The 23,102-nt window shown below is 41.1% G+C and overlaps 2 protein-coding genes across 2 annotated transcripts in view; one reads left to right on the top strand and one right to left on the bottom strand.

Moving 5' to 3' along the window:
• Nucleotides 1-8,544: 8,544 nt before the first annotated feature.
• The window catches only part of LOC110507290 (endothelin-converting enzyme 2), a 232,875-nt gene continuing 218,317 nt past the window's right edge, over nucleotides 8,545-23,102 (top strand). The window contains exon 1 of the mRNA XM_090224129.1: nucleotides 8,545-8,678. Within this exon, the coding sequence (XP_090080255.1) occupies nucleotides 8,670-8,678 (9 nt within the window). The 5' untranslated portion in view covers nucleotides 8,545-8,669. The remainder of the gene's footprint in view (nucleotides 8,679-23,102) is intronic.
• The window catches only part of LOC110507292 (sodium/potassium-transporting ATPase subunit beta-3), a 46,535-nt gene continuing 36,872 nt past the window's right edge, over nucleotides 13,440-23,102 (bottom strand). The window contains exons 2-7 of the mRNA XM_021587175.3: nucleotides 22,383-22,511; nucleotides 17,360-17,458; nucleotides 16,739-16,926; nucleotides 15,860-15,910; nucleotides 14,539-14,625; nucleotides 13,440-14,239 (exon numbers count right to left, since the gene is read on the bottom strand). Of these exons, the coding sequence (XP_021442850.1) occupies nucleotides 14,072-14,239; nucleotides 14,539-14,625; nucleotides 15,860-15,910; nucleotides 16,739-16,926; nucleotides 17,360-17,458; nucleotides 22,383-22,511 (722 nt within the window). The 3' untranslated portion in view covers nucleotides 13,440-14,071. The remainder of the gene's footprint in view (nucleotides 14,240-14,538; nucleotides 14,626-15,859; nucleotides 15,911-16,738; nucleotides 16,927-17,359; nucleotides 17,459-22,382; nucleotides 22,512-23,102) is intronic.

The raw sequence follows: 23,102 nt of genomic DNA, 5'->3' as shown, positions 1-23,102 counted from the left end.
ATTTAGTGTTAAATATCTAGAATCTGTGTGAGCTAGTTTTGGCCATTTAACGTTAAAACATCCGGAATCTGTGTGAACTAGTTAAGACCACTTATGATATAGTATAAGATAGTACAGTGCACCTGTAATTGTTTTAAACCTGTACCACATTTTAGAAGTATTGAAAGATGTAAATGTTGCATTATCCTAGGAACTAACCATGAGATAGAAACTAGAAAATATTCCCGCAGGTTGAAATATTGTTGAAAAACATCTAATAGATTAGGTATGTTTGGGAATAGCATTGTGTGACTGTGATATGAGTGTTGTGTGAATGTGGAAATTAGTCTTAATCTGAGGTTTGGATAGTAACATATATAAATATTCTTAATCAGATGATTGACATTTGGATAATAAGCTGTGATATAACGTTATCTTGGGGTTCTGTTCCTTCACTGCCCATCATTTTAGAAAGCAGCGGAAGGTCTATTGTTCCTGAGAGGCTTGATTTTGCCGTGGTCTCTGGGAGGTTAGAGAACCGTTGAGGATCCCATGACGGGCCGGTCATTGTCCGGGAAACAAAAGTTTATTTTTTTGGTTCTGCTGGGAGTATGTTTGGAGAGCTGCTTCGTAGCTATGGAGAGTCCCTGGAAAAGCAAATAGAATGGTTATCGTGAGTACCTAATCATTTCTTACGTTTTATATGGATTCTGTAAAGATACAATTCATAATTTTCAATTGTGTATAATCAATTATTAGAGATTTGATAAAATAATACTGGGAATATAATTAGATACAATTTAAACCAACCATACGTACGTTTTGAGTTGGTATATTTAATGGGTAATTTGATAAAGATGAGGTTTAAGCATGATTAAACACTGTCTACAAAGTCTGGGCAATTGTGCTCTACTTAGAAACTGATCGGAGTGTGTCCACTTTTGGTTAACTGACCCTAACGATGTAACTATTATATCAAATCAAATTTTATTTGTCACATACACATGGTTAGCAGATGTTAATGCGAGTGTAGCGAAATGCTTGTGCTTCTAGTTCCGACAATGCAGTAATAACCAACCAGTAATCTAACAATTTCACAACAACTACCTTATACACACAAGTGTAAAGGGATAAAGAATATATACATAAAGATATATGAATGAGTGATGGTACAGAACGGCATAGGCAAGATGCAGTAGATGGTATCGAGAACAGTATATACATATGAGATGAGTAATGTAGGGTATGTAAACATATAAAAGTGGCATTGTTTAAAGTGGCTAGTGATACATGTATTACATAAAGATGGCAAGATGCAGTAGATGGTATAATGGACATGGTATAATATTAAGTGGCATTGTTTAAAGTGGCTAGTGATACATTTAGACATCAATTTTTCCATTATTAAAGTGGCTGGAGTTGAGTCAGTATGTTGGCAGCAGCCACTCAATGTTAATGGTGGATGTTTAACATTCTGAGGACCTTGAGATAGAAGCTGTTTTTCTGTTTTTCGGTCCCTGCTTTGATGCACCTGTACTGACCTCGCCTTCTGGATGATAGCGGGGTGAACAGGCAGTGGCTCGGGTGGTTGTTGTCCTTGATGATCTTTATGGCCTTCCTGTGACATCAGGTGGTGTAGGTGTCCTGGAGGGCAGGTAGTTTGCCCCCGGTGATGCGTTGTGCAGACCTCACTACCCTCTGGAGAGCCTTACGGTTGTGGGCGGAGCAGTTGCCATACCAGGCGGTGATACAGCCCGACAGGATGCTCTCAATTGTGCATCTGTAGAATTTTGTGAGTGCTTTTGGTGACAAGCTGAATTTCTTCAGCCTCCTGAGGTGCGCCGCCAATTCAGTTTGTCCGTGGTGTACGCCAAGGAACTTAAAACTTTCCAGCTATAAAACGCTTTTTGGATTTTCTCCGTCTGGGTACTACTACATGTGAAATATATCCCTCTCTGGGATATGTGGGATGCTAGCGGCCCACCTAGCCAAAAGCCAGGGAAAATGCAGAGCGCCAAATTCAAATAAATTACTATAAAAATCTAACTTTCATTAAATCACACATGCAAGATAGCAAATTAAAGCTACACCTGTTGTGAATCTAGCCAACATGTCAGATTTCAAAAAGGCTTTTCGACGAAAGCAAAAGATGCTATTATCTGAGGATAGCACCTCCGTAAACAAAGAGAGAAACCATATTTCAACCCTGCAGGCGCGACACAAAATGCCGAAATAAAAATATAAGTCATGCCTTACCTTTGACAAGCTTCTTTTGTTGGCACTCCAATATGTCCCATACACATCACAAATGGTCGTTTTGTTCGATTAATTCCGTCGATATATATCCAAAATGTCAATTTATTTGGCGCGCTTGATCCAGAAAAACACTGGTACCAACTTGCGCAACGTGACTACAAAATATCTCAAAAGTTACCTGTAAACGCTGCCAAAACATTTCAAACTACTTTTGTAATACAACTTTAGGATTTTTTTTACGTGAATAATCGATCAAATTGAAGACGGGATGATCTGTGTTCAATACAGGAGGAAAACAAACTGTAGCTAGCTTTCTGGTCTCGCGCCTCTATCTAACAGTATACTTCAAGTGACCCTCGTTCAAGATGGCCGTACTTTTTCATTACACAAAGGAATAACCTCAACCAATTTCTAAAGACTGTTGACATCCAATGGAAGCGATAGGAACTGCAAGAAGGTCCCTTAGAAATCTGGATTCCCAATGAAAACTCATTGAAAAGAGAGTGACCTCAAAAAAAAGAATCTGAACAGTTTGTCCTCAGGTTTCGCCTGCTAAATAAGTTGTGTTATACTCACAGACATGATTCAAACAGTTTTAGAAACTTTAGAGTGCTTTCTATCCAAATAATATGCATATCTTATTTTCTTGCCATGAGTAGCAGGAAGTTGAAATTGGGCATGCTATTTATCCAAAAGTGAAAATGCTTCCCCCTATCCCAAAGAGGTTGAACACATCGGCATGTGTTTCCTCAATATCCCTTGTAGGTTTGGGTCCTCTTTTGCAACCATGTGAATTTCCTGCCAGTTTAGTTTGATCGTTTCCAGCCATGTGCGTCCTAGCAATGCTGGATGGTTGCCTTTCACAATGTAGAGTGGTAAGCTTTACCTTCTGTTTGTTGAGCTCCACTGTAACAATCACGCTTCCTCTCACTGGAACAATCTCACCGGTGTACGTTTTCATCTTTGTAGGCTGTAGTGTGAGGTGATGTAGTTTATCCTTGTATACAGCCTCAGACAGCAAAGATATGGCTTCTCCAGTGTCCACTTGAATCCGTACTGCGTTTCCATGTCAACCAGTATCCGTATTCATTGTCTGAAATGGACAAAACATGCAAAGATTCTTCCCCTTCAGACAGGGTATCACTTTGTTCATCCTCTGTGTGCTCCATTTTATGCACTTTCTTTTTGTACTCTTTGAGGTCGCTTTTCCTTTGTTCAGTACTTTTGTTTGATTGTCTATTTTTGTTTTTACATGCGCGTTCGATGTGACCCTTTTTTCCACAACTTCTGCAGTCTAAGTCTTTGCACCAACATTCCTCTGCTTGGTGACCTGGTTTCCCACAGCGATAGCATGGCTTGCCACGTCCTGCCTGGTTTTTAAAACTCCGTAGACACCTTATGCACTTGGATCGATGCACTTAGCTGTTTTGCGTCTTTATTTGCAATTTCCATTGACGTACTCACTTCTATTGCTCTCTGTAAATGTTAAGTTACTCTCAGTCAAAAGGTGTTTCTGAATTGCCTCGCTGCGCATGCACCACACTAACCTATTACGTATAGTGTCAGTCATTGATCGCCCAAATTCACAGATAACTGTGTCAATACAGCCACAAACTGTGAGATTGATTCCCCCTCCTCTTGATTTCTCTTATGAAACCTGAATCTCTCTGCGATTACCAGTGGTTTGGGAAAATGTCCTTTTAAGGTAGCCACAAATTCATCATATGATTTATCACCAGGTTTTTCAGGAATGTTTTTTCTCCGATAACAGTCAAAAATGTTGGCACAACAACTTCTGCTTTAATTCCATTTGCCAACACAAAGTAGTCAAAATGTTCTGTGTAAGAACTCCATTGTTCCACAGATTCATCAAATGTTCCTATTTTTCCAACCAATGCAGACATTTTCGGTTTATTTTTCTTTCTCATACCTTTCAGATGGTCCCTTACTCCCAGACCCTATTTTTTATTTTAACTCACGCTGACTTCACTTTCTCTCGCAGCGAAACTCTTCCTATCCCTCGAGGGTCTCGTTGCTGTGACATCAAAAGCTAGCTAGCATCACTCGACTGGCTAGCTCCACATTTTGTTTGCGTCTTTCTACAGCAAAAAAAAAAAACGAATTTAACTCAACTTTCTGCCGAAGATAATGAGCATAAACGTGAGAACGTTTCTTCCTCGTCCCCAGTTTTGTTGTATAGCACCCTGTATTACTTATACAACTAATATAAGGACAGGACATGAGACGGGAGTAGAAATTAACGTGGGCATTGTTTTAATGCGTTTCACAGGAAGAACATTTCAAGCCTTTCAACATAGGTAAGAGGGGTTACAGGTGCCCTAAATGAACAAAACTAGAATATCAATGCACAACAGCACTGTTAAGCAAAGTGTAGCTGCAACTGTGCAAACCTCCTATTGTCCTAATATTCCACCCACTAAAACCTCCCCCCATATCTAGGAGGTCTGTTGTCATTAAGACCATCTCCCTGACTAATGACACACATGTGCGTCCTAACATGCTGACCAGACCGCACGTACGTGTGTGTCTGTGTGCGCCATCACGCGCATGTTAATTTGTTCGTCCACACCAGAAGCGATCAGGACACGCAGGTTGAAATATCAAAACAAACTCTGAACCAATTATATTCATTTGGGGACAGGTCAAAAAGCATTAAACATTTTTGGCAATTTAGCTAGCTATCTAGCTGTTGCTAGCTAATTTGTCTTGGTATATAATTTATTTTTTATTAAATTAACCATTATTTAACTAGGCAAGTCAGTTAAAAACAAATTCTTATTTACAATGATGGCCTACCAAAAGACAAAAGGCCTCCTGTGGGGACGGGGGCTGGGATTAAAAATGACAAATAAATAAAATATAAATATTGGACAAAACACACATCACGACAAGAGAGAACACAACACTATATAAAGAGAGACCTATAAGACAACAATATAGCAAGACAGCAACACATGACAACACAGCATGGTAGCAACACAACATAACAACAACATGGTAGCAACACAACATGGTAGCAGCACAAAACATGGGCACAGACAACAGCACAAAGGGCAAGAAGGTAGAGACAATAATGCATCACACAAAGCAGCCAAAACTGTCAGTAAGAGTGTCCATGATTGAGTCTTTGAATGAAGAATGATTGAGATAAAACTGTCCAGTTTGACATTGGGTTGTTATTTTACTTGAAATGCACAAGGTCCTCTACTCTGACAATTAATCCACAGATAAAACGGTAAACCAAATTTGTTTCTCATCATCGCTCCTCCTTCCTTCAGTCTTCTTTTTCTTATTTGGACTTTATATGGCGGTTGGCAATCAACTTTACAGCATTACTACAACCGACCTGAGTGTGGACCTAAGTTTATCTTTCAATCACCCACGTGCGTATACGCTCCTATAAACCAATGAGGAGAGGCCGGACTTGCAGCATGTTGAGTGTCACAAATAGAACCAATTTCTATTTTAGAGCCTGGCCACGCTGACGCGTGCGAGCAGTGTGGGTGCAATGATTGAATAACACGTATGTGTACATTTATTTTGCAACGCGAGCGTAAGCATGTAAGGCAAACACTTGGCCGCCAATTGGCGTAGGCCAGAGGGAAATATTGGCAGTCCCACGAAAACATAATTGAATGCTGCCACCCTTCACTCACACATTCAAAGCCCCATGTGTCTATTGCATATCTTTGAGAGTGCTTTTTAAGAGAACTAACTAAATAACATGGAAAACAGTTAATAAATAATAACAATAATATTAGAATTAATAAAAGCACAATATAATAGATTCCCACTCACATTAAGAAAGCAAAGGCTATAAGCATTTCAGCCCAGCCTGCTCAGTTCATTGGATCCAATTGTTCGAAAAATGTGTCTTCCGCATTTCACCCAAACCCTCTGAATCAGAGAGGTGCGGGGGGTTGATTTAATCGACATCCGCGTCATCGGCGAACAGAGGGCAGTGGGTTAACTGTCTTGCTCAGGGTAGAACAACAGATTTTTACCTTGTCAGCTCAGGGATTCAATCCAGCAACCTTTCGGTTACTGGCCCAATACTCCTAACCGCCAGGCTACCAGCCGCCATCAAATAAGACATTCAGTGCTGACAATGTAGAGCGAATAAACCTGTAAAACCAACCCTCTCTCCACCAACACACATTTTGTTTTTATTCCAGTGTCATTGCCTCGGCGGTTTTTACACAGGCCTATATCATTAGAATCAAAAATACAAGGGTAGCGTATGTAGCTCATGTAAAAATATAATATACTTCTCGCTAAGAGAAGTGCTTCCATAGGCCAGTTATTGTTTTGGCTCTGCAATTAACTTTAATCAGTTTATTCCAGTGTTAACCATCCAGCCACACACGAATAGAGACAACAACCCTTTTGCCAATACCTAATCCATTTGCCGGTGTGTATCGGAACAATAATACTTCCTTTACATTTTTAATATTCAGATGTATTTTTTATGTAAAACAATAATGACACCAATTATTGTAGGATCGCATAGGCCTAGAGAACCTAGGCAGATTTTTAATGATGTAATCCTTTATCCTAACCCTACATTTGATCTATTCATATTTAATTGGTTTTATTTAAAAAATCTGTTTGTTCGGATTCACATCCGCCAAAAGTGCCACACGATATAACAGCTTTTAAATTGTATTATTAACTGAGTGGTTCGAGCCCTGAATGCTGATTAGCTGACAGTTGTGGTATATCAGACCATATACCATGGATATGACAAAACATGTTTTTACGGCTCTAATTATACTGAACAAAAATATAAACGCTCATGCAACAATTTAAAAGGTTTTACTGAGTCACAATTCAGACAATTTAAATAAATACATTTGGCCCTAACCTATGGATTTCCCATGACTGGGTAGGGGTGCATACATAGTTGGGCCTGGGAGGGCATAGGGAGTTGGGCCTGGGAGGGCACCCATTTGGCCCACCCACTGGGGAGCCAGGCCAAGCATATCAGAATTTGTTTTTCCCCACAAAAGGGATTTATTACAGACAGAAATACTCCTCAGCACCAACCCCCCTCAGTCGATCCCACAGCTGAAGAAGCCGGATGTGGAGGTCCTGGAACCAATTTCTGGTACCAACACTTATATAACACTTATATTTTTGTTCAGTATTTGCTGGCCTATCCTCCAAAATGTTTTAATGGATCAACATTTCAGTTAATAGACCTTCATCAGGGTTGGTTCCACAGGACCACCATGTGAGGGCAGCATGTCAACACAATACTACAGAGCATTTGGGGTGGCAGGTAGCCTAGTGGTCAGAGTGTTGGTTGGGCCTTTAACTGAAAGGTTTGCAAGATCAAATCCCCGAGCTGACAAGGTAAAAATCTGTAATTTTGCCCTTGAACAAGGCAGTTAACACACTGTTCCTAGGATGTCATTGTAAATAAGAATTTGTTCTTAACTGACTTGCCTAGTTAAATAAATGTAACTCCACATTCAAATCCTGGGCTTGGATTTAAAGTTGCATTGTTGACAAGAGCTGACGTCTGCAGCGTTTACCGTGTGTGATCTCTGTGGATGTCAGGGAAATTGCCATTAAAAGTAGCACTGTGTGCAGTGCACTTGTCCTTTAATCAAATCAAATCAAATCAAATGTTATTTGTCACATCCGCCAAATACAACCTACAGTGAAATGCACACTTGCAAGCACTGCAGTTAAGAAAAATAGTTAAAAAAAATATATTATTTGTATTTATTTATTAAAACCTTTTAAGGATATGGCAGACATACGCCCCCTTTGGAGAGATTGGGTACCCCTAGTAAACTGGAAAAAAAATCTGTCAAAAATTGTTAATATATGCAAATAAAAAAATTATTATTGGATAGAAAACACTCTAAAGATTCTAAAACCGTTGGAATTATGTCTGTAAGTATAGCAGAACTCACAGGGCAGGCATTCTTCCAAACTAGTTTTTGTGGCCATGAAAGTTGGAGCAACTTTGACGTCATGGCCCCCACACTTCCCAACCAGCTATGATTCTGGGGACACTTTCTATGTCTTCCGCTAGATGTCCTCTTTCATTAGAGCTTCAAACCGTTCAAATCGCGCGAGAATTGACCCTATGGGAGTGAAATTAGTGCGTGCCACGAGAGAATAGGCTGTGCGTATGGGCGCGAATTGGTCACAGCCATTCCTTTGTTTCCAGCACTCAAGAAAAGGGCAGACGATGGCCGATTGAATTGAAGTTTGTTTTGCACGTCTAAAACATCATAAAGCTTGCTTCTGCACTTAGTTTGACCTGTTTAGTCAACATATAATGTGTAATTTTGAAGTTTTGATGCGCAACTTATCCGGACCAGAGGACGTTTTGGGTGCATTTCAGCTGATGTTATTAGCAGTAGCTAATACAAAGACGCAAGACTTGAAACCAAACGATGTATTGGGTAAGTATGAAGCCTTCCAGAACATTCTGAACGAAGACCATCGAAGGTAAGGGAATATTTATGCTTAAATCTGTGTTTCTGTTGACTCCCAACATTACGTGGAAATGTAGCTTGGAACTGAGCGCTGTCTCACAATATGGAATAGTGTGCGATTTCTGTAACGTTAAAAATAAATCTAACACAGCGGTTGCATAAAGAAGCAGTGTATCTTTCTAACTATATGTAGAACATGTATATTTAGTCAAAGTTTATGATGTCTATTTACGTTATCTTGCCGCGCTACATAGATTTCCTGCGGGCATTTTTGAGTAATTTCTGAAGGTGAACTCACTGTAAATGGACATTTATGGATATAAATGGCATATTATTGAAAAAAAAAAATATGTACTGTGTAATATGTCATATTACTGTCATCTGATGAAGATTTTCAAAAGGTTAGTGAGCGATTTATTTTTTAATCCTGCGTTTGTTGATTGCATGTTTTGGCTATTGAAATGAGCTGTGTCTGGTGGTGGTTTTACATATATATGTGCTATGTTTTCGCCGTAAAACATTTTAGAAATCTGACTTGCTGGCTAGATGAACAAGATGTTTATCTTTCATTTGAGCTATTGGACTTGTTAATGTGTGGAGGTTAAATATTTTTAAGAATATTTTTGCGTTCCATGCGCCACCGTTTCAGCTGCACGTGGGAGGGTTGATTCCCAATTGGGAACCAATATCGTAAACAGGTTAAGGAGTAGTAATAAAATAACAGTAGCAAGGCGAAATACAACGGGTACTGGTACAGAGTCAATGTGCGGTGGCACATGTTAGTCGAGGTAATTGAGGTAATATGTACATGTAAGTAGAGGTAAAGTGACTATGCATGGATAATAAACAGAGAGCAGCAGCAGCGTAAAAATAGGGGGGGGGGGGGGCTGGTCTTATGGCTTGGAGGTAGAAGCCGTTACGAAGCCTTTTGAACCTAGACTTTGCGCTCTGGAACCGCTTGCCGTGCGGTAGCAGAGAGAACAGTCTATGGACTAGGGTGGCTGGAGTCTTTGGCAATTTTTTGGGCCTTCCTCTGACACCCCATGGAATAGAGGTCCAGGATGGCTGGAAGCTTGGCTCCAGTGATGTATTGGGCCGTACACACTACCCTAGTGTACTGCCCAACTAGTGCCAGTTGGAGCAGTGCCATACCAGGTGGTGATGCAACCAGTCAGGATGCTCTCGATGGTGTAGCTGTAGAACTTTTTGAGGATCTGAGGACCCACGCCAAATCTTTTCAGTCTCCTGAGGGGGAAAAGGTGTTGTAGTGCCCTCTTTACAACTGTCTTGGTGAGTTTGGACCATGATAGTTTGTTGGTTATGTGGACACCAAGGAACTTGAAGCTCTCAACCTGCTCCACTACAACCCCGTCAATGAGAATGGGGGTGTGCTCGGTCCTCCTTTCCTGTAGTCCACAATCATCTCCTTTGTCTTGATCACATTGAGGGAGAGGTTGTTACCCTGGCACCACACTGCCAGGTCTCTGACCTCCTCCCTATAGGCTGTCTCGTCGTTGTCAGTGATCAGGCCTACCACTGTCAGCAAACTTAATGATGGTGTTGGAGTCGTGCTTGGCCATGCAGTCATGAGTGAAAAGGGAGTACAGGAGGGGTCTGATCACGTAACCCCGAGGGGCCCGTGTGTTGATTATCAGCTTGGCAGATGTATTGTTACCTACCCTTACCACCTGGGAGCGGTCCATCAGGAAGTCCAGGATCCAGTTGCAGAGGGAGGAGTTTAGTCCCAGGGTCCTTAGCTTTGTGATGAGCTTTGAGGGCACTATGGTGTTGAACGCTGAGCTGTAGTTAATGAAAAGCATTCTCACATACAATGGCAAGAAAAAGTATGTGAACCTTTTGGAATGACCTGGATTTCTGCATAAATTAGTCATCAAATTTGATCTGATCTACATGTAAGTCACAACAATAGACAAACAGTGTGTTTAAACTAATAACACACATTGTATTTTTCGTCTATATTGAATACATCATTTAAACATTCAGTGTAGGTTGGGAAAAGTATGTGAACCCCTAGGCTAATGACTTCTCCAAAAGCTAATTGTAGTCAGGAGTTAGCTAACCTGTTGTCGAATCAATGAGACGAGATTGGAGACGCTGGTTAGAGCTGCCTTGCTCTATAAAAAACATTCACAAAATTTGAGTTTGCTATTCACAAGAAGCATTGTCTGATGTGAACCATGCCTCTAACAAAAGAGATCTCATAATACCTAAGATTAATAATTGTTGATTTGCATAAAGCTGGAAAGGGTTACAGAAGTATCTCTAAAAGCCTTGATAATCATAAATTAGGCAAATTGTCTATAAGTGGAGAAAGTTCAGCACTGCTGCTACTCTCCCAAGCAGTGGCTGTCCTGCGAAGATGACTGCAAGAGCACAGCGCAGAATGCTCAATGAGGTTATGAAGAATCCTAGAATGTCAGCTAAAGACTGGCAGAAATCTCTGGAACATGCTAACATCTCTGTTGACGAGTCTACGATACGTAAAACACTAAACAAGTATGGTGTTCATGGGAGGACACCAAGGAAGAAGCTACTGCTGTCCAAAAAAAACATTGCTGCACATCTGACGTTTGCAAAAGTGCACCTGGATATTCCACAGCTCTACTGGCAAAATATTCTGTGGACAGATAAAACTACAGTTGAGTTGCTTGGAAGGAACACACAACACTATGTGTGGAGAAAAAAAGGCATCTCCCAACATCAAAACCTCATCCCAACTGTAAAGTATGGTGGCGGGAGCATCATGGTTTGGAGCTGCTTTGCTGCCTCAGGGCTTGGACAGCTTGCTATTATCAACGGAAAAATTAATTCCCAAGTTCATCAAGACATTTTGAAGGAAAATGTTAGGCTATCTGTCCGCCAACAGAAGTTGAGTGATGCAACTTACTTACAAATAAGTAAATCAACAACAGAATGAAAAACACCTTTTGGAGAGGCTCAGTCAGTCCTGACCTCAACCCAATTGAGATGCTGTGGCATGACCTCAAGAGAGCATTTCACACCAGACATCCCAAGAATATTGCTAAACTGAAACAGTTTTGTAAAGAGGAATGGTCCAAAATTCCTCCTGACCTTGTGCAGCTCTGATCCGCAACTACAGAAAACGTTTGGTTGAGGTTTTTGCTGCCAAAGGAGGGTCAACCACCTGTTGCGACTCCGTTTTAAACGGGATATTTTGTCAGGACAAGATGCTAGAAAATGCATATAATTGACAGCTTATGATGGAAAACACTAACGTTTCCAAAACTGTAAAGATATTGTCTGTGAGTATAACAGAACTGATGTTGCAGGCGAAAGCCTGAGAAAAATCCAATCCGGAAGTGCCCCATATTTTGAAAGCGCTGCGTTCCAATGAGTCCCTATTGGGCTGTGAATGTGCTATCAACCAGCTTACGCTTTCCCCAAGGTGTCTACAGCATTGTGACGTAGTTTTACGCACTTATGTTGAAGAATAGCCGTAGGCGGCTACATTGCGCAAGTGGTCACCTGATGCCCCCAGAGAGATTCTCGTGTAAAATACAGAGGTAGCTTTACTCCAATCGGTCCTACTGAAAAACTAATTGTCCCGATGGATATTAAATATTATAGATATTAGAAAAACACCTTGAGGATTGATTATAAACAACGTTTGCCATGTTTCTGTCAATATTATGGACCTAATTTGGAAAAAAATTCACAGTTTTCGTGACTGCAATTTCCGTGCGATTCCTCAGCCAAACGTGAAGAACAAACGGAGCTATTTCGCCTACAAAAATAATATTTTTGGAAAAAAGGAACATTTGCTATCTAACTGGGAGTCTCGTGAGTGAAAACATCCGAAGCTCATCAAAGGTAAACGATTTAATTTGATTGCTTTTCTGATTTCCGTGACCAAGTTACCTGCTGCTTGCTGGACAAAATGCTATGCTATCGATAAACTTACACAAATGCTTGTCTAGCTTTGGATGTAAGCATATTTTGAAAATCTGAGATGACAGGGAGATTAACAAAAGGCTAAGCTGTATCTCAATATATTTCATTAGTGATTTTCATGAATAGGAATATTTTCTAGGGATATTTATGTCCGTTGCGTTATGCTAATTAGTGTCAGGCGATGATTACGCTCCCGCATGCGGGATGGGGAGTCAGTAGAGGTTAAATCCAAGAGTTCACATACTTTTTCCACCCCGCACAGTGAATGTTTACACGGTGTGTTCAATAAAGACATGAAAACGTGTAATTGTTTGTGTGTTATTAGTTTAAGCAGACTATGTGTGTCTACTGTTGTGACTTAGATGAAGATCAGATCACATTTTATGGCCAATTTATGTAGAAATCCAGGTATTTCCAAAAGGTTCACATACTTTTTCTTGCCACTGTAGGTGTTCTTTTTGTCCAAGTGGGAAAGCGCAGTGTGGAGTATAATAGTGATTGCATCGTCTGTGGATGATAATGGTGTTGATGTGAGCCATGACCAACCTACCAAAGTTCTTCATGGCTACAGACATGAGTGCTACTGGTCGGTAGTCATTTAGGCAGGTTTCTTTGGTGTTCTTAGGCACAGCCATGGCACTAAAAGTAAATAGACACAAATTGAGATTTTTTTTAAATCATCTTTATTTCAAATTTGTTCTCATAAGGCATCTGTACAAAGCACAGTTCCCATAGGTGTGTAAAAACCTCTTCCCTTAGATGTTGGACAGGTAGGTTTAATTACAAGCCAATATATTTTTGTTCATTTTTCATCCTTAAATGTATTCTCTTAAACAATAATCTTAAATTACAGCTATTCATTATTTCTTCGTTTGATTTCTTACAGCGTTCAGACAGTGAGCTAAAGACAGAAACAGTGTTTATAGCCATCAAGTATGTACATACAGAAACAACACATCACACACAGCAAACTGCACAGCACTACGGGATACCACATCAATTCAATGCTCCAAATACAGCTATATACAGGTCCATACTATGGCACGATGTCGCTACATCACCACTGACTTTATTGGAGGTGAGAGGTGTGTGTGTATTTGTGTGTGTGTTTGAGGGGGGATTCAAATTGTTAGTTTATTGTATTTCCCTTTTCATGGTGTGATGAAGGGCCAAGAGGGGGGCTGGCAGGTGGAGGAGTCAGTGACATATGATAGGGGATGGGGATTTAAAAACGAATATAAGGAGCACACCACCATGCTACCGTAGCTTCCCCTGATCCACCCCTCCAGTAGCCAAGGGGGCAGGGCCTGGTCCTGGCCGGATGGAGGGGGGAAGTGGATTGAGGAGGACGGTTCAGTGGAGATGGGTGAGGGCATTGATTACACGTAAAGACGGCATTGTGCAGCTCTAGTGGTTTTCCTGAACCACTACTCGACCACTTTGACCCTGAATGTGACGCGCCCCAGGAACTTGTCGCGGTCGTCACTATTCCGCAGGTCGGAGCCCTCGATCTTACACTCCATGGTCAGCTCATTGTTGTAGTCTTCCTTGGTCAGCAGAAGCTTGACCGCAACCAGGGGCTGAACGTAGGTTGACTGGCAAACACACAGGGAGAGATGGAGGGAGACCACTGTTAATTCATATATTCACAGACGTGCGCACATCCATACACATAACAGTGGTTGTCATGACAATACACTGACAATCAATTTGCATTCAGTGCCTCAGGTGAATATAGTCCACCCACATACTGTACATTTCCCAGGATTCTCATCTCCCCAGACTGCCTTGACAATAGTAACATTTACTACTTGAGATTACAATTAAATTATTCTGCATTCAATCTCATTAACAGTTTCCTTCACAATATAAATATGTAGCGTAATGTACTTACATGCAAATTCTTCCCGTAATAAGGGAAGTACATCTTATCGAAACGCCCCTCGGATGGGAAGTACTGCATCTGCAGGGGGCTTTCTCTCTGTGGGTGGAAGGGGATGAGGAGGAAGAGGTGGAAGAAGAGGAAGGAGGGAGTGAGGAAGAGGTGTGAGATCACAGAACTATACATATTAATGCACTGGGAACGTACGAAGCTGCCTCCACCGACTCTCAGAGCAACAATCTGACTAACTCTGTACACAATCACATAAAACAATCCTGGAGTCTACAAACACACACATACTGTAGCTTTACACACGAGAGGTGTAAACCACCACATACTGTCACAGGACACAATGTAGTTACCACGCATGCACACGCACGCACACACAATATAGTTACCACCCACTCACACATACCAGTACACACACGCACACACAATCTGCCACCAGATGGTTCTCTATGGTTATCAGAATGGTTTATGGTGGAGAGGAGAAATTCAAATGAATTCAGAGAGAAAGAGAGGAGGACAGATGGAGGGGAGTTAAAAGAGCCAGTGTTTCTTTGTAGACCTTCAAACATTTGCAAACAGGTAACAAAGGTCAGAGTTGACAGTCTCGTTGAGGGAGGGATGGAACCCAGAGCGTGCGCGCTCGAGAGAGACATTGTTAGAATGTCAGAGCCAGAAGAACCATGGAAACACCATTAGTGGGAGCCATGGGCAGTGGAGCAGAGTTCTAAAATCAACGGAAGGAACCTTTTCAGGTTCCAATGCATTACCATAACAGATACATACACCAACTGCAGTTATATACAGTCAGTGACAATAATTACCAAAAATATCAACACTTTAATATGGACTATTCCTCTGTCTATATTGTCTTTGGGGTGATTAGTTATAGGGGTTAGATTAGAAAGCTCTAAAACATGAACGCCATGAATGCTGTTTAAAGCAGCAGAGGACAAAGCGCCACATCACAGAGGTGGACAGAAGCAGTGCAGAAAGGTAATGGAGAAAGGCTAGGGCTAGGACCATGGGGAAACATAGGGGGGTTAGGACCCGATTTCATACCCACCAGTGTACTGCTGGCCCTACAGGCAGCGTGGAGAGAAATCAAATATTGACACTTGTGTGAAAACACAGACAGAAACACACATGTGCATTCCTACATAAAGCACACATACAAATACAAAACAAAAGACACGTTAGGGAGTACAAAACCTGTCTCAAAGTCCTAGCACACAAAAACACAACCTGGAGTATACACACACACATGACACACACACACACACGATTCATTGTTATACCCAAAAGAAAAACGGTTTGTTTGCTTTACCTTAGCTGTGCAGTTAATGTAGGGGTCCCCGCGCGGTTTCAGTCCAATGATCTACAGGAGTGAGAAGAATATCATAAAGACTATTATAGCAACCTTTAGTGAGTTCAACATTTTGTTCTGGTGATTCTTACACATTCCTCAAGCTTATTTACATGTAAAAATGATCAAGACACACCAGATTTCAGAATGGTCTCAAAAATGGAAGCACTGATTTGAGTTAAAAGATGTTGAGAAGTAGCTCAGTTAGTGACGCAAGGAAATTATCTGGTTTGAGCTGGCCGTATAAGGACCAGTCTGTAGATCAGGCACATACATGTGTGCTGCCTGCTTACTGAAAGGCCAAGGACTTGTACTTTCATAAACATAGCTGCCTTAGAGATGCCTAAGAATCTTCTTAATTTCCCCTGATAGGATTCATTAAGTTAGATCGAATTCCAATCAGGCAACACAGGCCAATCAATGCACTCTGACCTCTATCCCTGCAAACAGAGATGCTGACACAGAATGCTCTGTCGGCACAGAGGATATTCCAAATAGTGATCAAGAAACAAGTGCAGTGGAAAGGACAGAATAAGCATTTTTCAATATGAATTTGAACAAACTCTACTTCTGCATGAAGACAGAGAGAGGAAACACTGAAAAGCTGTAGTTCAAAGGCAATGGATCGAAGATAGGAAGGTACTCGTGTAGGGGAGGTAATTCAGTGAACCACGCTTGTGTGATGAGTGACCTTGCCTGAGACCTGATGACTTGTGATAGCTCCCAGAGCTAATGGCTTAGGCTTTAAGCTCCAGTCTTTAGGCTTTAGCTCAGTGGGCTAACGCTGTCCATTTCATTTTGAGAAGAGTCCGACCAACGATCCCCAATCGGGGCACTCACCCTGTTCATCTTGACTAGGACGCAGGGTTTGCCCTCAGCGTAGCCAAAGGTGGTGTCAGACAGGCCGGAGCACTGCCGGAGCAGATTGCGCTTGAACTGACACACCTTCTTCTCCTCCTGATCATCCTGCTCATAGTACTCTCCCACCATACACAGCTCGTTCTTCTCCTGCACAGTGTCGTTGTATTCTGAGGGACCCAAAATAGGGCACAGACTCAAGTTCCACTGTATTTGACAGCCTGCTATTTACCTGGTACAGACAGTATTCACCTAAATATTACATGTCAAAATTATAGCTAATAATTATATCACAGTAATGTATTCTTTACTTGTTTGTTTCTTTGGGATACATATTACATAATCAGTTAGCCAGTTTTGTGTTGCATGTAAAAAGTAGTTAGTATGCATTCACATACTCCAGCGCCACTGCCAAGGATTACAGTGCCCTTTCAAGTCAGGTAGAATACTCTCCTTAGTAATGTACTGTATACAAAAGTGTAATTAACTGCAACTACTTAAACTAATTTCCTTAACCAATAAAACTGCATTTGTGCATAGATGTCAGATGTACACATTCTTTAGAAAACTAAATGGGACTGAAAGAGGGGATCTATCACTCACGCTGAAGGAAGTTTTCCAGATGCTGGACATACTGGCCGTACTGCTTAGGGTCGGTGCGGTTGAAGACGATGTCCAAGGACCGGGGCCTGATCACCAAACCTGAGGACAGGTAGGGGGAAACATGTCACGTCAACTGTCTGTGTAGCAGTGTGATGCTCCCCTAGATTATGCATCAAGTTATGCACCAAGTTGCACACAAGGACCAATTCAAATAGGCCAGGTCAAGAGGGGATGTTAATAATTTGATAATAATAATAATAATAATTCAGTGTGTTTTTTAATTAGAGCTGCATAGCTAATGTTATTATTTGGTGTACAAACACTTTTCATATCAATATTGTACATACATGTGATTGTAGTACATACATGTGATTGTAAAAGTTTTGTATATGTTGGTTTGGCCCATCGCGGATTATCTGTATTTCCGTACCCCCTTATTGTTCTCTTTTGCCTGACCTTCGGATAGCAAGGTGTGTTGTCCTTGGCTCCGAAATTGTTCAATATAAAACCGTGGTAATGTTACCCAATGTACTGTTATGCTACCATAAGTTTGTTACAATGTCGATAATATAAAGATTTATGTTAACAAGTTTCCCAAAGCTCGCTAACTAGGGTATCTATTGTAACTTGGGACAGTTTTGAGTGAGTGTTCATGTGCTTGCGCAGGTGCCTGAGAGCTAGGACTGCGCCAAGGGTTAACATAATGTGTGTTGTCTCTTCGTGTGCAGGTATGTTTTTTATTTTGTACGAATTATGTTGTGTATCATTTTACTTGTATTGTATGGTGTGCGGTTGTGCATTGAATGTGTGCACGCAGCACCTGTTATTTCCTTTTGGTTCTCTTTTGCCTGACCTTCGGCTAGCAAGGTGCCTGAGAACTAGGACTGCGCCAAGGGTTAACATAATGTGTGTTGTCTCTTCATGTGCAGGGCAAATAAAAAAATAATTCAACTAGCAGACCTCCAGTTGTGGCAGCGTCCTAATTAAAAGTACACAACGCAGAACGAACCACGCTACATCTGCACCTACTTATGGTCCAGGCAACCTCGCTCACGTGACGAGAATCCTTGCCTGAGACTAGGGCTGTTACAGTGACCATATTACCGCCACACCGGTGGTCACGAGTCAATGACAGCAGTCAAATTCCACGTGACTGCTTAGTATTATTGACTGTATGTTTGTTTTACTCCATGTGTAACTCTGTGTTGTTGTATGTGTCAAACTGCTTTGCTTTATCTTGGCCAGGTCGCAATTGTAAATGAGAACTTGTTCTCAACTTGCCTACCTGGTTAAATAAAGGTGAAATAAAAATAATAACAAAATAAAACAGTCACAGTAATTAGGCTTCTTCAAGCTCTGATTCTGCTGATGGTCATTAGTTAGCCTACCAAACTTGCTAACTGCCTGGTACTCAGCACTGACATAAATGCAAATCGAATCAAAAATCGAATCAAATACTTCAGGAGAGCTCATGTCCACAACATTTCTATAGGCGTGAAAAAACAGAGTGATGGCCTCTATTAAAAAGAGGAGGATCCCATCGAATTTCTACTATATTTATTACTCAACTTTCCTAATATTAAGCACAATGCTTCTCTTTACAACAGGGGTATAGCCTACCTGGCTGGCATGAAAATAAACCACGGGAAAAACATTTAAGTGCATAGATTATTTATTTCTCCCCTTGACCCAGTTTTGAGACAGGTGCATGATAATGGTCCTTTCTAAATCAAAACGACTTTAACACATATTATTTAGTACATGTAAAGTCAAGATTAAATCAAGAATAGTCTGATGGGTGAAATATTACCCTATCACTTGTGAATGATGCCCAGCTTTTGTGCAGTAAGGCAAGAAACAGAGTATGCCTTTTTTTGCAACTTTTTCAAACCACATTTAGCCAAGCCCATATGTTTTGATAAGGTTTGTATCACAACTAAGTGGCCAAATATCCTCTTAAAATTAAGCATTATGCCACTTTACAATGGGTGTAAAGCCTAACTGGCATATATTTTATAATGAAATCATTACATGCATAATCGCATTTGTGGTCACTTTTGAGAATGGTGTTTTCCCGCTAATTGATTGAATTTTGGGATCTATCACATCCCACAACTGTCACAGACCATGTTTGGAATATTTATTTCTCGCACAGACTTGAATAGTTCAACTTTTGTACTATGGGGGATAGTACATTGATATAAGCTAGTGTTTTTGGTGTCGTTAAGCCTACTCATCATGTTGGCTGACGAAAAGTATATGTGGACAGTTCTTCCAATTGGATAAGGATGCACGCAGTTGCCTCCCCGGTGTCTGTCTTCCCTTGTAGCCTGTGATCACATGACGGGCATTGGCTAATAAGAATTTAGCTATCTGAGAGAGCCATGTGAGTGAGTGCTTCGGAGCATGCAGCTGGGAGAAGGAAATTATATTCAGCTCAAGGGCACAACGGCCACTGGCTGCTAAAGGCATGGATTTTTTAGGGGGCATTAAAAGGGATGCTGCCGGGAAAATCAGGGCATTATCAAGTGCTTGTCAAATTGTGAATGAGAAACTGATGAAGTTTGTGGAGTCTGCACAAAAAAAACAAAGCAGAGCTCATGCCTTTCATGCAACTTTTTTCAAATCATCATTAGGGTCACATCATGCAGCCTTAAAATGTCTTAAAAATCTAAACATATAGCCCAACATTTGTATCACAACTAAAGTTGCAAAAATAAGGAGGACCTGTTTCTTTGTTAACTGCTCAACACAGAATAGCCGCATGTGCACACTCCCTCAAATAGTTTGGAGAAAATATCCTTTATATTTTATTCATGTTCAATTGTATTCTTCATACTATAAAATAATGCCATGGAATTCTAAGCAAATCTTGTCTGCTAAATTAACTAGTGTAGCCCACAGCCATATTGCACAGCCAGATCAGGGCCTAACATAAGGATAACTCAGAATATGGTATTTTCTGTTCTTCTAAAATAGACTACATTTTCTTTAGACCTGTCTAAAATAAATAATGGATTTATTGTGATGGTGTAGGCTTTATTACATGGATTTATTAGACTTTTAAAAATGTAGATGTTCCAAAAATGTGTGGAAGCCAGGAGATGCTAAATGTGTTTATGTTAATTAACGGTCAATTACCGTGAGACTGGCAGTTATTTGCTTGACAATCACCAGCTGACAAAATTTTATGAACAGCCACAGCCCTAGCTGTGACCTGAAGATTTGTGTTACACCTGAAGGCCTGGGCTTTAGCTCAGCAGACTAACTAATTTCTGGTGTTATGCAGATGACCCCAGTTTAAATCCAGGCAGTCACACTAATAATACTATTATTGTTATCAAAATCTTATACTGCAATAAGCCACATGTATTGCTTATGCTGCCTGACAGCCATATATTGTAATACTGTATCTATTGTTCAAATGGGTTGCGGAGTGAGTTGATTAAAAATATATATATACTTTAATACCTAAGACAAGTTTTCACAACAGCCAATGTTATTAACACTCGCCAGATGAAACCCTGCTGGCAAAGAGGGTCTGCTGTGACCAACGATCAAAACAGAGAGTGCGTCCCAAATGGCACCCTATTCCCTATATAGTGCACTGCTTATGACCAGAGCCCTATAAGCCTTTGTCAAAAGTACTGCACTATGTAGGATATAGGGTGCTATTTGGGACTCAAGCAAGCCAACTGCAAACGGCAAGGCTGAGGAAGCCTTATTATCAGGAATCTATGATGGAATTTCACTCGTAGCTGATTCAGATGAGTACGTCTTAGTTTTGACCTCAAGGCGTCAACACCCAGGACAGCATTAGAAAGTGTGTGGTGTGATAGACGACAATGGAAGGACTCCAAAAGAGGGGACAATGGGAGAGGACACAGAGTGAGAGAAGGTGACAGGAGACTGTGGGTGGAATAAATTGTCACGAGGAGTGTGTGCGTGTGTGTAAGAGAGAGAGAAGCTTGCTATACTATACCTGCATTCCACACCTTTTTTGCCAAACCCCAAAAAGCAGCTAGTCAGAAGGTTTGCATTTTAGCGGCAACTCTACACCGCCTTAGGCACACAGCACATTTTACAAGAGCAGAAAGAGTCAAAAGATATTCAACAAGGCTGACTGTGGATGGCGGAAGACATAAATGTGCAGTATGGCTAAATTGGTAAAGCATGGTGCTTGCAATGCCAATATCGTGGGTTCGATTCCTGCATGACTAAGTCTCTTTAGAGAAAAGTGTCTGCTAAATGGCATATATTATTATTATATACAGTATTAGGACATAGGCCTAGAGGAGGGGAGTTCGTTTTTATGATGGCCTCTCTGTCAGGGCAATGGAGAGAGGCTGTGGGGACAGAACAGATGGGTGCTGTACTGGTGGACCAGCGGGAGGATGCATGCAGAGCCTGGGAGACAGACTCTCTCACTCCAACAGACACATACACACACCTCTACTCCATAATTCACAGGATTACATTTCTAACTCTTCTATTTTTTTTGTAACACTAACACAGTATTAATTAACAGGTTTTTGAGACTCGGCCGGTAGTTTTTCCATTTCTAAAATTACAATATCAGTCAGTCAGTGTTTGACTGATCTGTTTATTCCCTGAGTGCTTGCATATTTTGGCAGTGGCAGCCAGCTCCTCTGTCACGCCAGTAAGGCCTTCAGTGGGACATGGCAGCAGAGTCTGAGACATTGTGCAAGCCAGGCCAGGCGCTAGCAGAGAAAGCTCTGGCGTTAGTGAGAGAGCTCACCAGCCAACTAGCAGGCTCCCATTCTGCAGGAGCCTCGGCTATGCTTCAACAGTGGTCCAGACGCCACAAGAAAAGAAACAACGCTGTCCATGAGAGATAATGACATATTTGAGAGATAATGACATATTTGAGAGAGAGTGGACATATTCATATTGTGAGTGAGAGTGAGAGAGTGAGAGAGAGAGTGAGAGAATAGGTGAATTTCAATTTGAGCACTGTTCTGTTTAGGTTGAATGTCTGTTTTGCTGCAGCGTAATAAGTCACCTGGACTGGCCACTCGGTCGCGGTATGTAGGAATGTTGTCATCTAGTGTCTGCAGCATGACCCACATGGTGAGCGTGAACATCCCCGCCAGGAAGCCATAGAAGACCAGGTAGAAAAGCAATATCAGGGCTGAGGGGAGAGAGAGAGAGTAATTATTCTCTGTTAATCACACAATCTCTGTTAATCACACAAAACAGATCAAAAGCATTCCTCCCATCAGTGTAAGTCAAATGACTTGATTCTTTGTCCCCATAATTAGACATCCACCATAGTTCCTGGAGAGTGCTGGAGAGGACAATGTGAAAGAAAATATCAGGGTCAGCACAGTATGGAGAGAGAGAGAGAGAGAGAGAGAGAGAGAGAGAGATAGAGAGAGAGAGAGCTTGTCAACTGTGACTGACCCCAAATTAAGAAATCTGTGACTATGTACAGTGAGCATAGCCTTGATATTGAGATAGGCCACCACAGCCCACTGCCCATAAAATGAGGTGGAAACTGAGCTACACTTCCTAACCTCCTGCCAAATGTATGACCACAATACACACAAATATTTCCCACAGATCACACAAATCATTTGAAAACAAATCAAACATTGATAAACTCCAATATCTTAAAGGTGAAATTTGTGGACCATTGCCATGAGAAAAGGGCAACCAGTGGAGCACAAACACCATTGTAAATAAAAACATATTTCTGTTTATTTATTTTCCCTTTCATATT

Source organism: Oncorhynchus mykiss, chromosome 27, assembly GCF_057628025.1.
Source record: "Oncorhynchus mykiss isolate SJ-2025 chromosome 27, ASM5762802v1, whole genome shotgun sequence".
Classification (NCBI taxonomy): Eukaryota; Metazoa; Chordata; class Actinopteri; order Salmoniformes; family Salmonidae; genus Oncorhynchus; species Oncorhynchus mykiss.
The sequence above is the reverse complement of the archived record's forward strand: the minus strand, read 5'-3'. Positions and strand labels throughout refer to the sequence as shown.